General features: G+C 48.5%; 1 protein-coding gene across 2 annotated transcripts in view; it reads right to left on the bottom strand.

Annotated features, from left to right (window-relative positions):
• The window catches only part of RAB6B (RAB6B, member RAS oncogene family), a 60,329-nt gene that overhangs the window by 5,160 nt on the left and 30,115 nt on the right, over positions 1 to 25,054 (bottom strand). For both annotated transcript variants that reach the window (XM_072792682.1, XM_072792683.1), the window contains exons 3-7: positions 7,190 to 7,243; positions 6,893 to 6,998; positions 5,048 to 5,159; positions 3,854 to 3,947; positions 955 to 1,021 (exon numbers count right to left, since the gene is read on the bottom strand). In XM_072792682.1, the coding sequence (XP_072648783.1) occupies positions 955 to 1,021; positions 3,854 to 3,947; positions 5,048 to 5,159; positions 6,893 to 6,998; positions 7,190 to 7,243 (433 nt within the window). The remainder of the gene's footprint in view (positions 1 to 954; positions 1,022 to 3,853; positions 3,948 to 5,047; positions 5,160 to 6,892; positions 6,999 to 7,189; positions 7,244 to 25,054) is intronic.

The following is a 25,054-nucleotide window of genomic DNA, read 5'->3' as shown; positions in this document are numbered from 1 at the left end:
CCCGGGCAGGGCTGTGGGCCCCTCTGGAGGACTGAGCTGGGGCAGTGGACGGGGCGGAAGCGTAAGTGCTGCTGTGGGACCTGCTGTGGGTCCTGCTGTGGGTGTCCTAGGGATGTTTTTGTGGCCCCTGTTTAAGGACTCTGGGAGAGACTCTTTTGGCTCTGAGTACTACAAAGAGCCATGCTTCTCCCAAAGATCACATTTTCCCTCCATGCCACTTTCTGGCCATGGCCTGTATTTTGAGTAGGACTTTCTGACTTTTCTTCCTTTTATTTTCCCCACACCTACAAAAATAACATTTTTCTGGTATATATCTACATAAACACATTTTTGGTAACATGGTAGAGGATGAACAACTGCCTTCCTTCCCATTGGGCAGATCAGACTACCTCTCTGAGCCTCAATTTCAGCTTCTGGGTGTCATCTGAGGTTTGGGGTGGGCTCTGTGAGTGGCCGCGTGCAGACCTCGTCCCACAGAGCAGAGGGAGCTCTGGGGCTGTGCAGGGCTGGGCCAGGGAAGCAGGCAGGACACGGGAGGAGGGATCTGTTGGGGAAACTCCCACGTAGAATAGGTTGGACCATGTTCTGGGTGCAGAAGCCTTCCGTGCAGTGGAGAGTCTACTTGTACCCGTGAAATACAAGTGGTGTTCACTGTAAACATGGGCAGAGCTCCTATTTCTCACTTGCCCCACACCGTCCTTCACATCCACCTGGTACCCCCACTGCTTTGGAAATAGAGGCTTTAGGACGGTTTGAGCTGGACGAGTTCCTAAAGCCTCTGGAGTCCAGCCTCGTCCCGGTACAGAGGAGGGCCCACGCCATACTCAGCAGGGAAGGATGGGCTGGAGACCAGGCGAGGGCTCACCCACTGTTCTAAAACACTAAGGGGATCCACCAGTGGATAAATGGCTTCTCCAGCACATCTTTCACTCACTTAATAAAGGAAAAGGATACTCCCTTCTTTGCTTTTCTCCTGGACATTCTCCATTCCAGGCAGAGCTGATGCCACACGTCGGAAGAGCTGGAGAGAGGGGGAGATGCAGCGTGAGCCCCTGGCCCCATCCTGCCTCTCCACCCTCTTGCCTCTCTTTGTCCTGACCCTGGGCCTTGTTCTCCGTCTGGCCCACCAACTGTGCCCTGAAGGGCCGGCGCTGCACCGAACTGCCCCCTCCCTTGCCCTAGTGCCTGTCACAGGTCTGCGCCCCAGCAGGCCTCTCACTCAGGCAGGCTGACCACGGGTCCCCAGGAGCGCAGCATGTGTCCTGGTCACTGTAAGGGACCTACCTACCCTAGTGGAGAAAATGATCTAGGCCCTGGGAGACAAGCCCTTAGGCAGGCTTCTGTCCCAACGCCTGGATGGGGAACCAACTCTCAACCTGCCCTTGAGACAAATGACCCTCTCTGACCCTCTCTTCATGCAGGGCGGGCGGGGGGAGGGGGTTCTGTGAGTCCACAGGCATCAGGGCAGCAGGGTGCTGGGAGCCAGGGCCATACAATCACATCATGGAAAACAAGACTTCTGAGAGAAAAAGCATACAGGAGAGTGAGTGTGATGCTGTAGGTTTGTTTGGGTATGGGTGTTAGGGTGATGCGTATGTTGTGTGTAGAGGCGCATGTGTGGAAAATGCACATGTGGACTGTCTGTGTGTGAATTTGTGTAAGTGTGGGGGGAGAAGTGTGTAGGCTGCACACATGTGGGGTGTCTGTGTCTGTAGGTAGGCAGGGAGGACCGTGTGGTGGGGACGTCAGGCAGGGCAGACGTGGAACCTAGCAGGTGACAAGTACAAAGCAGAAGTATAATGCACCAGATGATTCTGAACATCCCCCCCCCCACCGCCCCCCGCAGCCCCCGCCATATACTCCAACTCCAGGGACTCAGTGAGCTCTCTAAAGACAGGGCGAGTCTTGTTCATGGTCTCACCCTAGAGCCCAGCTCTATGGGAGCACCCAAGCCAAGTGACAGGGCCAAGGGTGAGGAGGGCCTGAGTGGGGAAGTCACTGGTGGGCCTGGCAGGGTAAGGGAGCCCGTGGGCAAATGCAGAGGGGGTTCCAAAGTGGGGCAGGAAGAAGTGAGTGAGGGTGCAAAGGCCCAGTCACTCTTGAGCTTTCCATCACGGCCTTGCCCACGCAGCCGTGTCCTGCCTGCTGGTGGCCAAACTGCCAGTTAGACGGAAACTCCTGGGGTCACACGTGGGTCTCCGAGAGCAGATATGATCAGCCTTAGAATCCAGGAGTCTGCGCTACATGAAGATTCCTCTGAACCACAGAGTTTGAACGGACCACATTTAATTCATGCTTAGACCATCAAGTGGCTTCCAGAGCATTCTAAAAAGGGAGACATCAGCATCTCCCTGCCCCTGACCACTAGGGCAGAAATGACCTGCCTCATGGGCTACTGCCCATTGCTTCCCTGCATCCTGTGAATTTCCATCAGGGCCACACAGAGCAGCAACCCAGGGCCACCTCCATGCCTCCTGGGATAGGCAGCTCTTGCTCCAAGAGACACCACAACAGCACTGGGAAGGGCATGGGCATGAACACAGCCATGCTGAGGGGGCTCTAATTGGGGAGGAAGGGTTCGGGGTCCCTCACTCTGTCTCTCTCCATTCCTCTGCCATGGGCACTGTCCATGTGGGATGAACCATCACTGTATCCAGGCCAACAGCTGATGGGCAGCTTGTGTAATGCTCCCAGGCACTGCTAGGGGTGGCAGGGCAGAAGTAACACCCCTGCCAAGCCACGCTCCTCACTCAGAGTCCCCTCCCCAGGTCACGCACCCCTCCAGCCGCATCTCTGCTTACACATTACCCTTCTCTGCAGAGAACACCTTCCCTCTTCACCTCTTCAAGCCCTCTCTTCCTTGAAGACAGGGGCTCCTAACCTTTTGTGAACCAAAGACCTCTCTGGCAGCCAGCTGAAGCCAATGGGCTCCTTATAAGCGTGTGACCTCGGTTACATAGGGGTATAAAGGAAATCATTCAGGACTGAAATACACTTCTAAAGTCTTTAAAGACACTAGGTGGTTATGCAGCTGCATTTGTGCTTCCCCATGGACATGTTAAACAGCGAGAGCTGGCAGCAGGTCTAGTCACCCCGTGAACTGGAGCAGTGATGCACGTAGAGGCCAAGAGACCCATAACATGGCAGGCGGACAAGAGAACGGTTGTGATCTGTACGGTGATAAAGTCACAGGTGCTGCCACCACCACAGAGTTGTCCTGCCTACGTTCATGTCTGAGGAGGTGTATGAAGACTGGAGGGGTAGCCCTTGCCAACCCAAGTCTGTTGACCTGTGGATCCCCACCCTTAGAGGTCCATGGTCCTAGGGAAGCCCCCTGCTGCGAGGCTCAGCAGTAACCTCCTCCAGGGCTTCTCTGACCATCCTGATTCCCCAGGCCTCTTTCTCTGTAAGCTCCAAGCCCACCTGGCCCTCCACAGCCCTGAGCACTTGTCAAGCACAATGCATGTACCCCAAAATGCTGGTCAGATTCAATTTCCCACTCCTCCATCCCAAGTGAGGTAAGATGTTAGGGAAATGTTGCTGCTGTCACCTGGAAGTTGGTGGCCGGACACTCAGCATGTTACATGGCCATGAGTCTGGTAAGGTGGCTAAGGATGACATGCTCGAGACACCCCCAGAGAGTGAGTGCTCTTACCCTCTCTCATGTGCTTTACCAGCTCTAGAGGTTAGCTCGTTTCCCATGAAGTGGGGTTGATGGTGCTCTGGTGGCCTGCCCCAACCTGCTCACTAGCCCCTCAGGGCAAGGCAGAGCCAGGCCCATGACTAACCAGGCTGGAAGCCACACGTGGCTCCCTGGCCAGGCTGGCTGGCACCAGCGCCAGGTGCATCCTACCTGCTTCACGTTGTAGCCAGTCTTTGCGCTTGTCTCGATGAACATGACACTCAGTTCTTTGGCACGCTGCTCCCCTTCCTCGATGGTTATCTGCCTGTGAGTGAGGGGAGAGGGCAAAATGAGCCCCTGGTAGAGGTGGAGGGAGCAGCCTGAGATGAGGGCCTCGCCCACGAGTCAGCTGAGGACAGGGCTCCCGTCCAGGATGAAGGGCACAGGGCCACAGCAGGGTATCAGCATCCCCACTTTTCCTTCTGTGGTGCTTCCCAGCTCAGGAAGAGACCTCTGTGGAAGGTTGGGGACCTTCCCATGCCTGCCCTTCCTAACAATTAACCATCTCATGTGTCTGTGTCTAGAAAGCACTTTGGGCCACATACTGGCTCTCTGGGTGGTGTCAGCAGTCTCCTTTTCCACAGGTAGATGGTGAGGTTAAAAGTGACTGCCTCAAGGTTGTACTTAGAGCTACTGAGTGATGGAACTGGGCTTTGAGCCCCATTTCCCTTAGTTGAAAGACAGGACTCTATTAGAGTGGGCTCGAAGGCAGATAATTCTGTAGATGGTCAGAGCACACTGGAGGAAGCCCGCCGTCCAGGACCTGCTGCTCTATCTGACCAAGCTGGGTCCCACGGGATGAGTGGACAAAGTATATATGTAGGACAAAGTGTATCCTCACTGAAGTGAGCCCTGTCTGTGGAGGCAGCCATGGAGCAGCGTCTCCGAGGAAGCATCACGACCACCCAGACACAGCCACAGATGGGAAATTCTGCACGTTCACTCCTGGGGATCAGTACCCTCACACCAGTGCAAGTATTTCGTGGGGGCAGAGATACATGCAGAAGCAGAAGCCAACTGGGGCCTGAGGGACTGCCATCTGCAGCTGGGCTGTGGCCGTGCCGGGCCCCAGACCACCCACTGCTGCGCACGGCCAGGCACATAGGGTTCCATAGACCTCTCACGGAGAAGCGTCCCTGCAGACAGTGCGAGGTAGGGTGCAGAGTTGAGACACTGTACACAAGGGTCTCCCAGGGCTCTCACAGCCTCCAGTGGCCCCAAGGCGCCTTTCTCAGATGCATGGGGACACATCAGAAGCACAGACTCACCACTCACGCATCCAAGAACTCCTTCGCCAGGAGGAGCCGCAGAGGAGAGGGTGGGCCGGGCCTGCCAGCACCCCGCACCTTGCACCCTCACACCTACCTCTTGTCGGCCAGGTCCGTCTTGTTGCCCACCAGCATGATGATAACATCACTACCCCGCTCTGTCCTGACATCGTCGATCCACTTAGAGGTCTGCTGGAAGGAGTTGAGATCTGGGTGGGAAAAGTGGGGAGACAACAGAATGAGAGTCCACCTGAGCAGACAGAGGGCAAAGTGGGAGGGGGCATGAGACCAGGAGCAGGAGGGAGGAGGGCTGTGCATCCTCACACCCAGACCAGTGGGTCTGGGCCTTCTAGTGGGGGGCCCATGGGTGTCTGTGGAGCTGCTGCCCCAGGGCCTTGGAGAAACCTTGTGTTGCTGAACCACCCCCTGGGGCAGGGTGGGAGTCCTCCTGTTGGAAGGTCATTGTCATGATTTGCTACAGAGACTAGTGGTTTTAGGAGCCCACCTGAGAATCAGACCTGACTTTGTAGGTGCAGAACAGAGAGTGAGAAATGGGTACACTGGACTTGGCTGAGCTTGGAAACGTGTGTGCGTGTGTGAGTGTTGGTGGAGAGCCACAACAGCCCCTGGGGGAGGCGGGCCCTACACAGTGGGCTCTGACCGAGGGGGGTGGTGCTCAGGAAGGGCCAGAGTTTCCAAAGAGAACTCTCAGGATCTGCAAGTAGGAGGAGGAGAGAGGTGGCCCCAAGAGAGACAATGGCCACAAAAGGTAAGGCCATTTGAAGGCAGGCTTTTTCTCAGAAGATGTGGCCAGCCCAGTGGCTCAGCGGTTTAGCGCCTGCCTTTGGCCCAGGGCCTGATCCTGGAGACCTGGGATCGAGTCCCATGTTGGGCTCCCTGCATGGAGCCTGTTCCTCCCTCTGCCTGTGTCTCTGTCTCTCTCTCTCTCATGAGTAAATAAATAAAATCTTTAAAAAAAAAAAAAAAAAGATGTGACAGACCTTGGGGAGTGGTCGCAGGGCAACACCCATACACTTGAAGGCAGGGGAGACGGCCTATCCCAGGAAGCCTCGGTTGCTCCCAGCCTGCGCTGCATCCTGCTTGTGTCAGGCTGCACAAACCCAGGCCGAAGGACCCAGCTCCCACCTTACTCAGGTGTGGGGGGAGCCTGTGGTCAGACGGAGGGGTGGAAAGAGGAGCTGGGCAGGGCCAAGGGCAGCAGGCTCAAAGCAGTGGAGCACACATGCCTCCCCATGTGATTTCAGTACTGTGGACAGCACCCGGGTGTCCTCCCACCCCAGGTGTGACCATGGCACCAGGGCTTATCAGGTGTGTTCTGTTAACTTGTCTGGGCAGCTGAGGCTCTGCACCAGGCCCCACTCCTTCTCCCTGCAATAAGTCTTCCTTTCAAGAACAGCTGCCCTGGCCAGAGGAGCCACACTGTGTGGGAAATGCAGCCCACCCATGGCTCTCCCAGACCTGCTTGGCCTCCCCTCAGAGGAGACCCTTTGAGGAGCTGGGATGTCAGCTGACAAAACCATGGCTGCTGGTTCAAGGCTGGCCCAGAGACCAGTGTCTTCTCCCATATATACATACTGAAGTGGCTCCACAGGGGTCTCTCTGGCCATCAGGGCCAATGAAGACACAGAGGGATAGGAGCAGGGCCAGCCTCATGGGCACCTCCGCTTACCTCTACACACAGCCCCCTGCTCTGAGCAGGCCCAGCTCAATCCTGTATACCCATGCCTGTCACAGGATGGTGGGGGAAGGTGGAAAACATGCTGGTATTCAAAGGCAACTCACCCCCCACCACCAAGGACCCATCTTCTTGCAGTCAGAAGACAAGCATACACAGCATACACGTGTGCACACATGAGCATGCACACAGGCCCCAGAGCCTCTATGAGCCACCCTCCCTCTGGCACCCTGGACCCACACTCACTTGTGATGTCGTACACCACCACAGCCACTGTAGAGTCCCGGATGTAGCTGGGAATCAGGCTGCGGAACCTCTCCTGGCCGGCTGTGTCCCAGAGCTGCAGCCGTACCTGTCACACGGAGGGCAGGGAGGTCAGTGTGATCCTCACTGGGGGCTGGAGGAAGGCCCTGGCTCTGGGATGCCGGCCCTGCCAGCTCTGCAGTAGACATGGGCTCTCTCAGTGCTGCCCAGCTAATGGCCCCAGCTGATAAGTCCAAAGGAGCCCTCCCTGTCCTTCTAGTTCTAAAGTCAGGTACTCACCGTACGATCTTCCAAGTACATGGTTTTTGACAAGAAGTCAATCCCAATGGTTGCCTATTAGAGAAAAACAGGGAAAGGTTAAAATTGAAATGCCTCAGGCAGGCAGTGATAGCCAGCAAAAGAAGAGACACCCATGCCGAGCCTAAGGCAAGTCCTGCCCTGCTGTCCCTGCCTCCCCCTGCCAACAGTGAAGCCAGTTGTGCCTCTCAGAGGAAGTGGGTTGGGGCTAAGTAAGGATGAGGACAGGTTTTCGGGAGTGACAAAACTGCTCTGTGAAGGGGACAAAAGAACCAGGCGAGGAGACTTCCCCACCCTGATAGGTGTATCCCCTGCCTTCCTCAGGTGGGAGCCTCGAGGAGCAGAAGCTGGGTGGTCTCCTGGCCCAAGCCTGCTTGACCTCACCTGCCTCCTTTCTCTCACAGCCTCCCCTCTGGGCTCCTGGAACTCCGGCCCCCAGGCTTGGTCCACCACTGCCCCCAGCAGGCAGGGGTGGAGTGGGGAGCAGGAGCAAGGCTTGCTGCTGTGTGGGCAGAAGAGAGCAGCTGGGTTTCCTCAGGGACACAACAAACCATCCAGAGCAGCATCTCCCTGGGAAACCACACTGACTCTTTTCTTCCAAACCAACATATTAGGAGCCAACTGTCCCCAGCACACCCCTGTGCCCTCTCTTTTCTGGCAGTGGGGAGAGGTGACTGGGCAGGATATAGTCAGCCTTGTGGCCAGATGGCTGGGACCCACCACTCACTGTGTGGCCTTGGACAGGCCACCCAACCTCTCTAGGCTCACCTGCCCCACAGCATCTAGGATAGGAACTAAGACACTATCAGTGTGATATGGAGATGTCACTGCTATGCAGTTAATAATAATGCCTGATGACATAGCCTGGATGTCCAGGGCACTGATAAATGATAAAGTACAGCGTGGTACACCCATGTGGTTAGAATCCTTAGCAGCCATTTAAAATCATGTTCTCAAAAAATATTTAAGGACCTGAGGAATCGGTCATCAGGCAGAAAAGAGCAGGTTGTAAATATCATGTGTAGCATAATCCCAACAGGATGCACTTAAGTAGGGAGAAGTATTTTTCATATTTTCTTGGATACTAAAATGAAAGGAACACACTAAACACCAGTGTGAATGACGACAGTATGGGCAGTTCTTTTTGCTTCCTTCCTTATAATTTCCTCTATTTTCTCCATTTTCTTCAATTAATGTGTAATAGTTCTAGAAGCAGAAATAGAATATTTTAAAACAAAAACATAAGATTAAAAAGTAACCTTAGTTGTATGGGAAACTGCAGTTACTTCTGATTGCAAAAACCACGATGGAGGGAAGCACAAGGAGATAGAAAAACCCATGTTTGCAGGTCCCAGGCTGTCTGCAAGCATGTTCATGTACATTCAGACGTCCAAATCATTCCACAAAGGAGTTAAACTGTATCCCCCCTGGAAGTCTGCCCTAATGCAGAGTCCTGGAGTGTCGAGGAATCTTACAATCCTAGAACACGGGTGTTAAAACATACACCTTAGACATAACCTCCATCCAAGCCCTTACATTGGAGATGAAAGATCAGGGAAGTTAGAGGGCACGTCTGGGGTGACTTCATGAGTCAGAGGCAGAGCTGGAAGGGTCAACACTACAAGTTCGGTATCACTTGGGCTCTTTGTAGCCCAGCGTGCACATCTTTCCTACATGGTGTAGTCACTGGGGAACAAGTCTGGAATTGACAGGTGGCTTGTGGAACCAGCCTTGTTCCTTAAGTCACACAATGTTCACTCATCAATGAAGTGTGACAGTCCTTGTTTCCAGATACCCTTAAGGAGAATTGTGCAGACCACGTGGAAATCTCTCCCTTCATCAGTGCCCCAGGAGTGCCAAGCGCCTCTGTAAAGTGACCCCTGAGCTGAAAACCAGGTGTGTGACCTCAGGATTGGTGGCAGGGACTGCTGGCTATCCTCCCATATGCAGTCTCCCTTTCGACAGTAATAGGATTCTAGATATGTAAATGGATCAATGGCTACCCCCATAAAGATGGTATTTCCCAGCTTCCTTTGCAGGGAGATGGCTAAATTCTGGTCAGTGGGATGTAAAGGTGATGTATGCATCTTCTGGGATGATGGGGGGCAGGTGACATGCTCACAGCTGCCCTCTTTCCCTTTCCTGCAGCTTGGAATGAAGACAGGTAGTGGTGAGTCATGCTGGCCCATCCAGATGAAGGTGATATAGTAGTGATGACAGAGCAACCAGATGGAGGAAGCCTGAGTCCCTGACCTAGGGGAGCCACCTCAGTGTCCTAGACTGCTTACATCCAGACTATTGTGCGAGAGAGAATGGAATTTCAATTTTGCTTAAGCTACTGTTATTTTGGGTTTCTTTTAACACAGATTAACAATAGTCTAACTAATAGAGCAAAGAACCTTGGAGAAACATACCCCTCAAAGGTAAGCAGCACAGATGGCAATGCTGATATTACTGATGATAGTGTAACAATAACAACCCCAATGCATCTCATGTGGGCACAAGCCACTTCTGCTTCCATGGAGGACTGAGAAGTCACCAGATGACATGACAAGAATTGTGCCATCTGGATCAAGCCTTGGCAAAGCTCAACTCAGTGGCCTCTGCAATCATAACTGCCATTACTGGACACCCACATATTTTATCTCCATTGCCCCCCTCCCCGCCCCGCAAAAGCCTGACCACATCATCGGTATTGAAGAACTAAGTCTGGAAGGGGCCAACCTCCTCTCTACCTCCTCCCTTTCCAGCTGTCTCCCACCTTTAGTCCTACTTTCATGCTTCTTGCACATCAGAGAAATATCTGGTTTCTTAACTGACTACTCTGTCTCCAACAAGCCAGGCCACTGAGCTACAGCAGACCTTCCCATAACTGTACACATTTTTGCCAAAGCACAGGCATTGTTCCTGGGAGTGGCTGAACCATCAGCTTTGCCCCAAAATATATTCCTATGATTGGTTTCCAATAATGGCTGAGTAGTTTTTATCGAACTAACCCTCCTACAGATAACTATTATAAACTGTGGAAAAATACAAGAAATAATTTTTAAGCACTGAAGAGTGAGCAAAAGCAGACAGAAAAATGGAGGGGTTACAAGCTTTGAAGGAAGGCAAGAGAACGAAGTGAGATCCAACATTTAACCAATTTTTCCGGAGGTAACTTCCTAGTCCTATAAGTTAGAGGGGCTTGGTAAACACCTCAGGCTTTCCATGGGAAACCCAGAAGGGCTGGCGTTGGGAGGAAAGGTATCATCGCAGGACTGAGGGTCACACCAGAGGACTGAGGGAAAAACCAAGAGAGACCTATCTTAACAAAATTTAAACATGGTAAGTAATCCTGCCCCATCCTCCCAAAAAGATTAGCTCTCCATAATTTAACTGCCTATTAAAATAAAACTCAAACACTCTTCAGAGGAAGGTAACAGAATCCAAGAATCTCTATAATTTATTGTAGGCATACCTCATTGTCCCGTGCTTTGCTTTACTGTACTTTGCAGATAACTCTTTTTTTTTTTTTAAACAAATTAAAAGTCTGTGGCAACTCTGTGTAGAGCAAGTCCATTGGGGCCATTTTTCCAATGGCATTTGCTCACTTTGTGTCTTTGTGTCACATTTTGATAATTCTCATGTTTCAAAATTTTCATTATTATATTTTTTATGGTGATCTATGATCATCAGTGAGTAATCTTTGCTGTTGCAACTGTTATTATTTTGGAGTGCCATGAACTGCACCCAGAAAAGACAGTGAACCTAATCGATAAATGTTGTGTGTATTCTGAGTATCCAATCAACTGGCCATTCTTCCATCTCTCCCTCTCCTCAGGTCTCCCTATTCCCTGAGACACCACAGGGTGGAAATCAGGCCAATTAATAACTCACAATGGCCTTAAGTGTTATGTGAAAGGAAGGGCTGCACATCTCTTACATCAAAAGCTAGAAATGATTAAGCTTAGGGATGAAAGGTGTCAAAAGCTGAGAAAGGCTGAAAGGTGGGCCTCATGCACCACACAGTTAGCCAAATTGTGAATCCAAAGGAAAAGTTCTTGAAGAAAATTCAAAGTGCTGCTCCAGTGAACCCATATACAGTAAGAAAATGAAACCACCTTATTGCTGAATCGGAGAAAGTGTTAGTGGTCTGAGTAGAAGAACAAACCAGCCACAACATTCCCTTAAGCTAAAGCCTGGTCCAGAGCAAGGTCCAGACTCTTCAGTTCTGTGAGGACTGAAAGGTGAGGAAGCTGTAGAGGAAAAGCTTGAATTCAGTAGAGGTTCATGAGGTTTAAGGGAAGAAGCCATCCTCCATAACATCAAAGTGCAACATGAAGCAGCAATGTAGAAGCTGCAGCAAATTATCCAGAAGATCTAACTAAGATAACTAATGAAGGTGGCTACACTAAACAACAGATTTTCAATGAAGACAAAACAGCCGTATGTTGGAAGAAGATGCCATCTTGGACTTTTTCATAGCTAGCTAGGTAGCAGTTGATTGATTGACTGATTTGAGAGAGAGAGAGAGCACAAGCGGTGGGGTGGAGCAGAGGAAGAGGGAGAAGCAGGCTCCCCTCTGAGCAGAGAGCCCAACGCGAGGCTCCATCCATCCCAGGACCCTGAGATCATGACCTGAGCCAAAGGCAGATGCTTCAATGACTGAGCCACCCAGGTACCCCTAGGACTTTCATTGCTAGAGAGGAGAAGTCAATGCCTAGCTTGGAAGCTCTGAAAGACAGGCTGACTCTCTTGTTAGGCGCCAGTACAGCTGGTCACTTTAAGTTGAAGCCAGTACTTATATACCATTCCCAACTCCTACAGTCCTAAAAAATTATGCTAAATCTACTCTGCCGTGCTCTATAAATGGAACAATAAAGCCTGGAGGATAGCACATTATTCACAACATGGTTTACTGAATATTTTAAGCCCACTGTTGGGACCTACTGCTCGGCAAAAAGGACTCTTTTCAAAATATTATTGCTCGTTGACAATGCACCCAGTCATCCAAGAGCTCTGATAGAGATGTACAATGAGATTAATGTTGTTTTTGTGTCTGCTAACACAGCAGTCACCCTGCAGCCAAGGATCAAGTTATAATTCTATTAAGTCTTATTATTTAAGAAATACATTTTGTAAATTACATTTGTAAATCACTACCAAAGATAGTGAGTCCTCTGATGGATCTGGGCAAAGTAAATTGAAACCTTTTGGAAAGTATTAACCACTCTATAAGCCACTAGGACAATTTGTGATTCATGGGAAGAGATCAAAATATAAACATTAAGAAGAGTCTGGAAGTTGATTCCAGCACTCATGGATGACTTTGAAGGGTTCAAGACTTCAGGTGGTAGTTAACTGCAGATGTGATGGAGACAGCAAGAGATCTAGAAGTGAAGCCTGAAGATGGGACTGACTTGCTGCAATCTCATGATAAAACTTGAATGGTTGAGGACTTGCTTCTTATGGATTAGCAAAAAAAAGGGTTTCTTAAGATAGAATCTATTCCTGGTAAAGATGCTATGAAGACTGTTGAAATGACAGTAAAGATTGATAACATCACATAACTTAGCTGATAAAGTAGTGGCAGGGTTGAGAGGACTGACTCCAATTTTGAAAGAAGTTCCACTGCAGGTAAAATGCTATCAAGCAGCATATATCCTACAGATAATTCCTTTGTGAAAGAGTCAATTATGACAAACTTCATTGTTGTCTTATTTTAAGAGCCACCCCAACCTTTAGCAATTGTCACTCTGATCAGTCAGCAGCCACCAACACTGAGGTAAGACCCTCCCACCAGCAAAATGATTACAACTTGCTGAAAGCTCAGATGATGGTTAACATGTCATAACAATAAAGTCCTTTTTATTTTCTTTTAAAGCTTTTGTTTATTTATCTGACAGAGAGAGAGAGAGAGAGAGAGAGAGAGAATGAGCACAAGCAAGGGGAGTAGCAGGCTCCTCTCTGAGCAGGGAGCCTGATGTGGGGCTCAATCCCAGGACCCTGAGATCATGACCTGAGCTGAAGGCAGACGCTTAACTGACCAGACACTCCAACAATAAAGTTTTTTAAGTTAAGGTATGTATGTTATTTTTTAGACCCAATGTTATTATATGCTTAATAGACTACAATGTGGTATAAATATAACTTTTATATGCACTAAGAAACCAAAAAATTCATGTTTCATTTTATCACATGGTCTGGAACCAAACCTGCAGTATCTCCAAGGTATGCCTGTCTTCACGGTGTCCACTACACAATAAAAAAAGGTTTAGACATACGAAGGAGAAGGAAATTGAAGCCATAATCAAGAAAACAGACCCCCAAGTGAACCAGATGTTGGATTAGCAGAGAAGGATTTAAAAATGACTGCTATAAATATGGTAAAAATGTAAAGGAAAAGATGAATGATGAATTTCAAGAGATAAATGGAAATTCTAAAAACAAAAACTGAAAATCTCAACACTACAAAATACAATATCTGAAACAAAACCACACGGGATTTGTATAACAACAGCTAGAACACTGCAGAAGAAAGGTCAGTGAAGAGAGGCCAAAATAAAATGGAGCACGGAGAAAAAAGATACAATAAATAAATAAATACATGAACACAGTCTCCAGAACTGCTTGAACAATATCAAGAATCTGCTATACTTGCAACTGGGGCCTCATGAAAACAACAGACAGATTGAGCAAAAAGATTTTTGAAAAAATAATAGCTAAAGTTTTATCCAATTTGGTTAGAAACATCAACCCAGGGTACCAAGTAGCTCGGTGAACCTAAATCATAATAAATACAAAGAAAATCACCCTGGGCACGTCAGAGTCAAACTGCTGAAACCAAAGATACAGAGAAAACCTTGATAGCAGGGAGAAAACAGAAAAACACTTTATACACCAGGGAATAATGGCAAGAATGGCAAGAATGACGGTTGATTTCTTAGCAGAAACAATGGAGGACAGAAGACCGTGGAAAAGCATCTTTCAAGTTCCAAAGAAAGAGCATCACCACCACCATGATCATGGCAGCCTAGAATTCCACAGCCAGTGAAACTTTTCTTAAAAAATGAAGGCAAAACATTTTCAAGTAAGGGAAAGCTGTGATAATCTGTCACCAGTGGGCCCTAATTATAAGAAATGCTTTAGGCAAATTTTACAGATGGCAATTTGCATCTTTAAAGAAGGAATATAAGAGCACCACAAATGGTAAATCTATGAGTAAACATAAAAACATGTGACTTGTCCTTGATCACCTCCTACCTCCACCCACATCAGCAAGAGTTCATAACATTCTCCCCTGTTCTTCCATCTTCAGTGTGGCTCCCTCTCAGGAGACAGCCTCAAATCTTACTTTTCAACATTAGATATAAAGCACTTCAATTCCTTGTGTTTACCCTTCATATGACAATGTGTAAGCACAGTAATAATGACTAAGCATCTGAGTACTTATTCTTTGCCAGCAGTTGTGCCGAGTGCTTTACATGCCTTAATTTACTCCTGATAACCTCTGTTAAGAGCAACATTCTTTAGTACTTGTACATCACTGCTAAGAAAATGGAGTGTAAGATGCTTAAGTTACTTGCCCAGGGTCAGCAGCTGAAGTGGCAGAGCCTAGACTAAAAAGAATATTTGCCAAGTTGTCTACCAGTGTCCATCATCATCCCCACATCCCTCTCAGCTCTGAGGGTTTGCTCTCCCTGTTTGAAGCAAGCCTCTCCCTGTGGGTCCCTTGTTCCTGGTCCCCTCCTCTCAGGTGATGCTCTATTGCCATCTCCTTTCCAAGGAGATGAAATGAGATGGCTCATTTTCAAGCTTTCATGCTCTACTCACTCTTTACTTTTGTCCAGAAACCATCCTCAAAATTCTCATGTCTCCATCACTAAGTAGCTTGCTAGCTATCTAGCAAGCTCTCACCTCTCTTCAAATGGTATGCTTTTTGGAAAAGGATCCCCAACCCAGTCTCTACTTCCTCTCCTCCCACCTGCTGCTTGACCAGGGTGGTCCAGGGTCTGTCCTCTGTCCAACCGAGGCTGCTCTTGCTAACCAGGAGACATTTCACCTCTCCACTGTAAGAACATTCTTAGGCCAAGCTCTATTTGATGCACTTGACCCTGATGACCCATCCTCTTCTTGACACCCTTCCTTCCTTTGCTATTCATGACACTGCTTGTTTCTGGCTTCTCTGCCTCTCTAACTGCTGTTTCTTATTGATCTCTTAAAGGAACTTCTTCCTTTCTCTGTTCCTAAAATGTTGCTTGGTCTTTCCTATCCTGTGTCAGGGGACCTCATTACTCTCACAGCTTCAAATAGGATGTACTGATGGCTTCCAATCTATATCCCAAGCCTTGCCTCTGTCCTGACCCCAGATCCAGGTATCCAACTGTTTACTAGGCATCTCACTAGACAGTGTGTCCCACACGGAGCCCATCATCTCCCTCCAAAGTGGGTACTTTCCTCCCTCCTTGAATGGCATCTCTACCACCCCATATGCCCTAGCCTCCAGAAGCCCTCTTGAGTCCCTGCTCTTCACCTGCTCTCTCATCCACTCTCTTACCTCAGAAGAATCACTGAGCTGATGACTTTGCCCCCTGAGCATTTTGTCTCTCCATTCTCAGCATCCCCACCAGCACTGCCCCAGTTAAGATCTCCAACTTCTTTTATCTGAATAACCTCAACAGCTTCCTGACTGGTTTATCTGCCCTCAGGCTCTCCTCTTACAACTAACCTGTCATCCAGGACCAGAGTTATCTTTCTAAAACATAAATCTGGTCATTTCACTCTCCCACTGTCCCTAATAAATAGTCTAAACACTTCACTTGGTCTACAAATTGCTCAGGGCCTGCCTTTCACTTCCTCTGGTCTCATTTCCATCACATTCAGCTTTGACTTTATACTATAGTAATAGTGTTCTGGTTAAGACACTACACACACGAATCACTTTGTGTTTCTGTGCCTTATTTAATGCTGTTCCCTCCTTTGGAATTGTTCTTCCATGTAGTTAAAATTCAGATTCAGCCACTCTGCAAGTCATGATCTCCAAGTCATTTGCTTTTTTTTTTTTTTTTAAGATTTTTAAAAATTTACTTACTCATAGAGACACACACAGAGAGAGAGAGAAAGAGAGAGAGGCAGAGACACAGGCAGAGGGAGAAGCAGGCTCCATGCAGGGAGCTCAATGTGGGACTCGATCCCAGGTCTCCAGGATCATGCCCTGGGCTGCAGGCGGCACTAAACCGCTGCGCCACTGGGGCTGCCCTACAAGTCATTTTCTAAGCCCTATGGCTGGCCTCAGGGCCCCTCAACAGTTTCTACAGGGAACTGGAAAGATCTCAGGCTGGTCAGTCTCTCCTACGGCCCAGTGATTCTCAACATGTAGTGTAGAGACCACTTGCTTCAGAGACACATCAGGAGCTTGTTAAACATGCAGCTTCCAGAGCCCCATCGAGATACACAGAATCACAATCTCTGGGGTGTCAGTCTAGGAACCAGAATTCCAGGGAAGCCTGCAGATAATTCATTTGTGTGGTACAGTCTGCAAGCAACTGCCTAGACTCTGAGCTTGTGCTATAATCAGCGGGAGGAGGCTGTGGTCCAGAAGGAGGGGCAGATTCCCTACCTGGGCTGAGAGACAGAGGGTGATGCCCACGTATGCAGAAGGTGCTATTCATGAGGAAATCAAGGCTCACTCAGAAATCAAGGCTCACTCAGATACCAAGGTCACATAGGAGGCAGAAGCAGGATTTGAACCCAGGTCTCATTTACTGCAAAGCCTCTGCTTTTGACTATTCCGCTGTATTTCCTCTGCTTCCTGAAATCCCTTCGCTTCTGAAGCTGTCACTGTGCCCTGAAGCTGTCATTGGGTCTACGTGGGGGTCACATCCTGTCTGGCTTCCTATTGTCAGACTCTTATGGTCATTAGCCATAATAGCTCTGCAGAGCCCACTTCAGAGGAAATTCATTTGCATTTTAACAAGGACAACTAAAGTCCGCTCTCTAAAGACAGAGCAAAAACAAGAACTTTTAAGATGGCCTTGGCTGAGCCTTGGTTACCAGGAAATTTCTAGCTCCTTGGCATCATCTATTTTCCCAGACACAAGGCACAAGCAGTTGGCCCCACAGCACTGCCAGCTGGAGCCCATCTCTGTCAGGCCCTGGGCAGCTCCTTTCTGGCAAACACTGCAAGTAAGTAATACTCCTTCACCTTCTCATCCTCGAATACCTACTATGTGTTAGTCACAGAGCAGAATGAGCCCTTGTCCCTGCCCATGAGGAGCTGGAATGCTCCCCTGGAATGCTCTTTCACATGGTTAATACCTATTCAGAGCTGAACTTCCAACCTGTAGAGGAGCTAACATTAGCACACAGGACTGTGCTCCTTGACGATGGAAAGGACCAGTGTGTAGTGAGAAGAACACGAAGAGGAGAGGGACCCAGCTTCTAACTGATTTCCTGAGGCAAGATGAGGGAATTATGCAAGTCCTGAAGTGAATACTAACTTTCTAGCAGGTGAAAAAGGGGGTGCAGTGGAGGATGGGAAACGTGTGTGGAGGGGGAAGCCCAGATGGAGGGAATGAGACAGTTCTGATTTCCTTAATGGCAGAGCTCTTATTAGACCAACCCTCTTGCAGATTACTATTATAAACTCTGAACAAAACACAACAAACAACTATCTGAAAGCACTGCCAAGTGACCAAAAGCAGGTAGGAATTGGAGGGGAGTCAACTTAAAAAAGGGGGGCGGGGAACAGCCTTGGGTGAAGCTCCTGTTTTTATGACTTCTTGCTCACTTGAGGGGAGCCCTGGCTGGAGCACAGGGGTTGCTAAAATTTGGCAAGAAACCCAGAGTCTGCTTTTTGAGAAACAAGTCAGATCCCAAAGCTACCACAACAGCCAGAAAATGTGCAAAATCTTAACCACAAGAAAGCCACAGAAAGGGCACTCCAAATTCTATATACAAAAGCTGCCCAAGGGGCGCCTGGTTGGTTCAGTTGGTTAAGTGTCTGCCTTCGGCTTAGGTCATGATCCCAGGGTCCATGTTCAGTGGGGAGCCTGTTTCTTCCTCTCCCTCTGCCACTACCCCTGCTTGTGCAGACCCCAAGCAGCCTACCTAAAACTAAAAACAAAACAAATCTGAACAGAACTTTATTTTTTTTTAAGATTTTATTTATTTATTCACGAGAGACACACAGAGAGAGGCACAGACACAGGCAGAGAGAGAAGCAGGCTCCCTATGGGGAGCCTGACGTGGGACTCGATCCCAGGACCCAGGGATCACAACCTGAGCCAAAGGCAGATGCTCAACCACTGAGCCACCCAGGCATCCCTGAACAAAACTTTAATTTGCTGCCTACCTACTGCCTACAGGGAAGACAATGAAGAATTTGGATTCAACCAATACTCTTCCAAAGAAACAAACAGAATTCACAGTCTTAATCACAACGTGTAGGATAAATCTTGATTTATTCAGCATATGAAGTGCCAACCATGTTCAAGAAAAAAAACAGGTGGAGACCAACGCTGAGGTGACCCAGCTACTGAAGGTAGCAAGTCGTTTAAAGTAGCTAATAGGATTATGCTCAAATATATAGAGATACGCTCATAACCAAGGCACAGATTTTAAAAATCTCAGCAGAGAAAGAGAAATTATAAAGAAAAACGAAATACAAACTTAGAACTAAAAAAGAGATATCTGAAATTTTAAAATCACTCATGGGCTTGACAGCACATAAACAGTGAATGTGAAAACAGATCAACAGAAATAGGACACAACGCGACACAACAATAGGAGGATAGCAAGCAAAAAGAACGAGCCACCCAGGTAGAAACCTCAGTGATTCCCTCTTACCTGCCACCCCCACACTCCCTCTTAAAGGCCAGCATGCCTCATAAAGGGGGGTGTGTGTTGACAGGAACATGGTGCTTGTGTGGGTTGAGTGTGGGGTGCGGAGGGAGTCACTTCTGCTTTGAAGGCAAAGCCCAGATCCATGAGATACACATAGCCTGGTGATGCCAGGAGGCTAAGAGGCTGAGGAGACCAGAAGTTCATGGGCCTTTGGGGAGAGGGAAAGGTCAGACTTCTACCAGCAAATGTAGGCTTCCTTCAATGACTCCCTGAGGCTGACCATGGCCAGGCCCAGAGGATGCTGCTAGCACCTTTGCCAAATGGACCGGGTGGATCACGGGCTGTTTTTAGTGACGTCTCCCAGTGCTCTGCAGGATCTGAGTACTCTGTGATGGGCTTGGAAGAGCACTGGATTGGGAGCCCCTCCTCTCTGAAATGGGTATATTCATAGCCTCCGTTAAGGACTGCAGATCACGTGTGTTAGACTATGCAAAGGTACTCTGTAAAAACACAAATGACCAACCCACCAGAGGATTTCCAGGAGAAGCTCTAGAAACCCACTCCACAGAAGACCCTCCCAAGTTTCTCAGACTGGTTATGGGAAATGCATCCCCATGCGGCAATCTACAGGATAAAGGTAAACTGTAATCAAACGTTTCTGAGAAAGGTTGCATATTCTAACTCCTAGGGGAGAGCCATAAAACACACTGGTGCAGTAAACACTCTGAGAAGTCCTGCACGAAAGAAACACGAACAATTACATGGAACCCAACATTTCCCAAGCTTCCTTGCTCTAGGAAACTTTGGGCTTGTAATCCTCATAACATCCTTTATCAATAAACTAGTGTTCCCAGGGCTTCAGGAAAGGCTGGCTGAGTTCTAAAGGAGACCACATCCCTCTTCTAGCTTGGCATGGAGTCTGAATCAAAGTATTCATTCTCTGTACTTTGTTTCCTCTTATAAATAAGTCTTGCTGGTAACTATGCCACAGGAATGTAAGCAGGATATCAAGACACATGAGCAGCAGGCTTGATATGGGGGGCCCTCCTGCCAGTCCACGGTTCCCCGGATCCTCCCTCCCCTCCTCAGCTGTGCTGCCCGATGCCCCTTCCCAGGAGGCTGGGCTGCACTCTACACTCCACTATTTACTCCTTTAATATCGTGCTTACACACTGCACTGCTTATGAAAAAGGGCAAGCATTTCATTTTATACAAAACATGAGGAATCTTAACAAGCACAGGTTTCATAGCCACATCTACATCCACTTTGTCCTGAAGGTGGTATCACAGTGTCCATGGGGGCTCAGACACAGAGCGCAGAATGACATTGCCCACCTCCCTCTGTACGAGACCACCATCAGCCCAGTGGATCTCCAAGAAAAGAGATGTCTCCTGAAGCACTCGTTGGAATCTTTTTCGCTGTGTGCATTTATTATGAAATATAATTTTGCATCCACTTTCTGACAAGACACAGTAATAAAGTCCGCAGTGGAAATCTGCATGATGATTTGCATAAATTGACTCAAGACTCTTCTCAGGAAGAGAACTCACGAAAAAGAGTGTATGTGTCTTTTTCTAGCCTTGGCCAGGCCTTGGCCCATGGCTGGGGAAGCATCCATAAGTGGCAGAAAGCAGCTGGGCATGACGAGCCCTCAACAATGAAGCGGCTGTTTGTGCTCTGCACTGACCATTAGATGAGAGTACAGGGTAGAGTCATGCAAATTAGCATGCAAATGAGGCTGGCAAAACTTTAGGATTCAGACTGGCAAGTGGGCACTGTGGGGGAAGGAGGCGGCAGCCTTGGGAAAACATGCTGGGCAGGGTCCGTCTGTGCCAGTTGCTCAGCAGAGTGCTCTGGGGGAGGGGATGCTGACTCAGGAGGTCACGGCACAGGTACCAGGCTCCTTTCAGCCACTTCAGCCTCAAAGCCTGCACAGTCACTTTCCTCCCAGTGGAATGTGGCTTGTGCCTGTCACCACCCAATTTAAGTACTTATCAATTGCTCTTTTATCTCCTATGGTCTGAAAGGTCAACCAAGGAGTATGCACCTCCTGCCTTTAACTAAGGGATTAAATGTTAAATTTCATCCAAATCGGTCGATCCCTTCAAAAGCCACAGAGATTCTCAGTGATGTGTGTGGCCTGATGCTCCCTTGGAGGCTTCTCAAAGGGTCATGGAAGGATCCAAGCACGGAGGATCTTTTGCCCTCTCCTTAACAGGGCGAAAGATGCTCCTCCAAAAGTGGTGGACTTTTGAGGGTGTCTAAGAACCATATAAGGGTAACCTGCAAAGTGAACAGGATGGACTCCTGACTCTAGGGCAGAGAATTGCACTATGAGTTCCATTAATCTATGAAACATAGCAGTTGCTGCTGGTGAGCTCACCCAATAACCCCCAGCCACCTCTTACTCCACCTCTTGCTGGCCTAAAGACAGTAAAAGTGAAATTCTGCTTTTCTAGCCTCTCCAGGGGTTAAGGGTGACTGGGCGACCTAGTTCTGGCTGGTTAAGACATAAGCTGCAGTCTGCCGGAGGGGGAGGAGATCCTAAGAAAGTTCTTGCTTTCTTTTCCTGCCTTGAATGCAGAGATGATGTCTGGAGCAACAGCCAGCCCACATGCAGATAAGAACCCACACACCAGAAAGAGGAACAGAGTGAGAGCAAGAGCACAGGGAGTGACAGCATCACTGTGCAGCTGTACCACCTCAAGTCCCACTGTGACCGCTTGTACCTGGAAAACCTCACCCTCTCTTCTCAAGCCACCATTAGTCAGTTTTCTGTACTAGGAGGTAACCACATTCCTAATTTGTTATATGCTCAACAGATGAGAGAGAGAAAGGGCAGAGGAGAGGTGGAGAGAAAGAAAAGATGTTAGAGCAAGACCAGGTCTGCCCTCAGTCCAGAACTCCAGAAGGAGCACGTGGATGACCAGCGGTACTCCGGTGGGTCTCAGAGGGCCAGGTCATCTTGCCAAGATGCCTGGCATTCAGGGGGATTTCACTGTATGACTGTCGCCTCATATTTTGACCACAGAACTTAATGTCTGCAAAGGTGGAACTCTACTCTATGAAAATAAAATCATCATGTTGCTAGAATTAAGTTAGGACTAGAGTTCAATGTTTTGCCAGAAGCACAGCAGCATCTGGCAGAGTCGCCAAATACTGCCCAGGTGTAAGCACAGGGATGGCTGGGAGGCCCATGATTTCCTAGCAGGACACTTTGTTAGTAAGCTCTTGTCAGCTTCATTTCATCACTATCGACCTAGTTGGCAGGAGAGTTGCTGCTATTGCCTTCAGTTTTCTGTGTTTTGGATTTTTTTAAAGATTTTATTTATCCATGAGAGACACAAAGAGAGAGGCAGAGACATAAGCAGAGGGGGAAGCAGGCTCCCTGCAGGGAGCCCGATGCAGGACTCGATCCCAGGACCCCGGGATCACAACCTGAGCCAAAAGGCAGACACTCAACCACTGAGCCACCAGGTGTCCCTCAATTTTCTGTTCTGCTTCTCTATATGGTGTATAGTAATGCACATTTGTGTCAACAGTACTTCTGGCCTATGATTTTCCATCATCTAGATTTTAAGACTGATGCGAGCTATGGTCTAAATACAATTTAACCACATTTTTACTGCTAAAGTTTGAGGCAACTGGTCTAGATGAAATAGGGGTTAAATCCTATCCAAATAATTCCCAGGGTAAAAGAGAATGCAGTACTAAAAAATGGGGATGCTGGTCCAAGGTCTCTGAGCTAAGTGACAAACCTGGGATTGGAACCCAGGCCTCCTCTGCATGTGGCATCATTCTGAAGGAGAAAGAAAGAGTTGAGGTAAAAGGAAACATGTTGAATCCTTGTCCTTGGTATGTGACCTCACTCTGACCACCTCAACCAGGGGCAGAAGATCCTATCCCTGTCTCCCCCAGGTATTGCGTGGTTATCTGAACACCACACGGGGACATGTGGCATCTTAGACTCTGTGGAGAAAGGCCCCTCTGTCTGCTCCTCCTTTCTGTATACCAACCCACAAGACTCATCAGTTCCTAGGACTCTGGGGATCCAGATTTTGTGCAACCAGATTCTGTGCTTCCCCCTCTGCTTATGTCTCTGCCTCTCTCTTTGTGTCTCTCATGGATAAATAAAATCTTTAAAAAAATCCAAAACACAGAAAACTGAAGGCAATAGCAGCAACTCTCCTGCCAACTAGGTCGATAGTGATGAAATGAAGCTGACAAGAGCTTACTAACAAAGTGTCCTGCTAGGAAATCATGGGCCTCCCAGCCATCCCTGTGCTTACACCTGGGCAGTATTTGGCGACTCTGCCAGATGCTGCTGTGCTTCTGGCAAAACATTGAACTCTAGTCCTAACTTAATTCTAGCAACATGATGATTTTATTTTCATAGAGTAGAGTTCCACCTTTGCAGACATTAAGTTCTGTGGTCAAAATATGAGGCGACAGTCATACAGTGAAATCCCCCTGAATGCCAGGTCTGCCCCATGTAACATTCTCAAACACTTTCACTTGGCTGTTCCATCAGCCCTTCCTACTCAACTCTGCATTTTCATTTGTGCTGATGGCACTGAGAGTCTTCCAGGGTGTCTGGACAGAAACCTAAGACCCACCCCGGCCTCTCCCTCTTCTGCACCCTAAGACCCTCGGTTCACTCATTCCTTCCACTGTCCTCAGCCCAGGCTCCTCACTTAGCTCCCATGCAGCCCTGCATTAACTGCTCTATCACACTTCTCTATGCCCTGCCCTGTCACACGCAGCTGCATCCAGGTCTATGTGGGCCCCGCCTGCAACTGTCCCCTCTGCCCAAGCCCAGTGCTCCACATCTGTCTCCTACAAAGTTTGAAATCTTCAATCCCATCAGTGCCTATAGTAGGAACCCTCAACAGCTTTGTTTCCTGCCTTACAAGCCCAAGCCCCTCTGAGCTTCCAGGGCCTGCCACAATCCCAACCATCTGTACCCGCTTATCCACGAGGCATGGCAGGCTAAGAGCCTAGGGCCTATGGTACTTTCAGGGGCCACGAAAATATTTAACTTTTAAATTTTAATTCCTTTTAAAATCAAGATAAAAATGAATATAATAATAATAAATATATAATAATGAATCTAGTCTGGATTATATGTTCTTTTAACAAGTTATTAAATATAACTTCATATATATATATTTAATGAAGGAAATAACAAAGCACCCATAAAGACAATAGTGTGTAAGGCCCATGAACATGAAAATGCAGCCTGCCAATAATCCATCCAAAGGCCCCACTCTTCCCTTCCACTGCAGTGGGCAGGCCCCTCCCCGTCATACACACACACAGTGCTGGACCATCACACTTTGGACTTCCACAAATGCTTCTCCTTCAGCACGTAATCATTCCTCCCTCCAGCGCAGCTACAGTCAAATCATCCCTCACTCTCTCCAGGAAGACTTCTGTGCCCACTAGAACGGCCACTGATCCCTGCCTTGTCTGAAGCTCCAGATGGTGCTGAGGCCCAGGCCAGAAGCTCTGGTCCCCGATGGGATCAGACTGGGGGTACCATAATGGGTTGAAAATAATGATCCACCCCAAATTCATGCCCACTTGGAACCTCAGAACATGACATCTGGAAATAGGGTCTTTATAAATGGAATTAGTTAAGAATCTCAAGATGAAAAATCATTCTGTATTTAGGGTAGGGCCCTAAATCTAACGACTGGTGTCCCCACAAGAAGAGCAGACTACACAGAAGCCCAGTGAGAAGGCCACATGAAGACAGAGGCAGAGACTCTAGCTCTGCAGCCTCATAACAGGGGCTGCAGCCACAGCTGCCAGAAGCTGGGGGGAGGCCCAAGGAAGGACTGTTCTCCCAGAGCCTCAGAGGAGCCTTCAGGGTCCCTTCAGAGGAACCCAGAGCCTTCAGCCTTGGTCCTAGACTTCTGGCCTCCAGAACAGTGAGAAACAAAATTCTGTTGTATAAAAGCACTCAGTTTGTGACAATTTGCTATGGCAAAACCCAGAAAACCAACCCAGAGCCCAGA

Source organism: Canis lupus, chromosome 22 (genome assembly GCF_048164855.1).
Source record: "Canis lupus baileyi chromosome 22, mCanLup2.hap1, whole genome shotgun sequence".
Lineage (NCBI taxonomy): Eukaryota > Metazoa > Chordata > Mammalia > Carnivora > Canidae > Canis > Canis lupus.
This window is presented reverse-complemented; position numbering and strand designations above follow the sequence as displayed.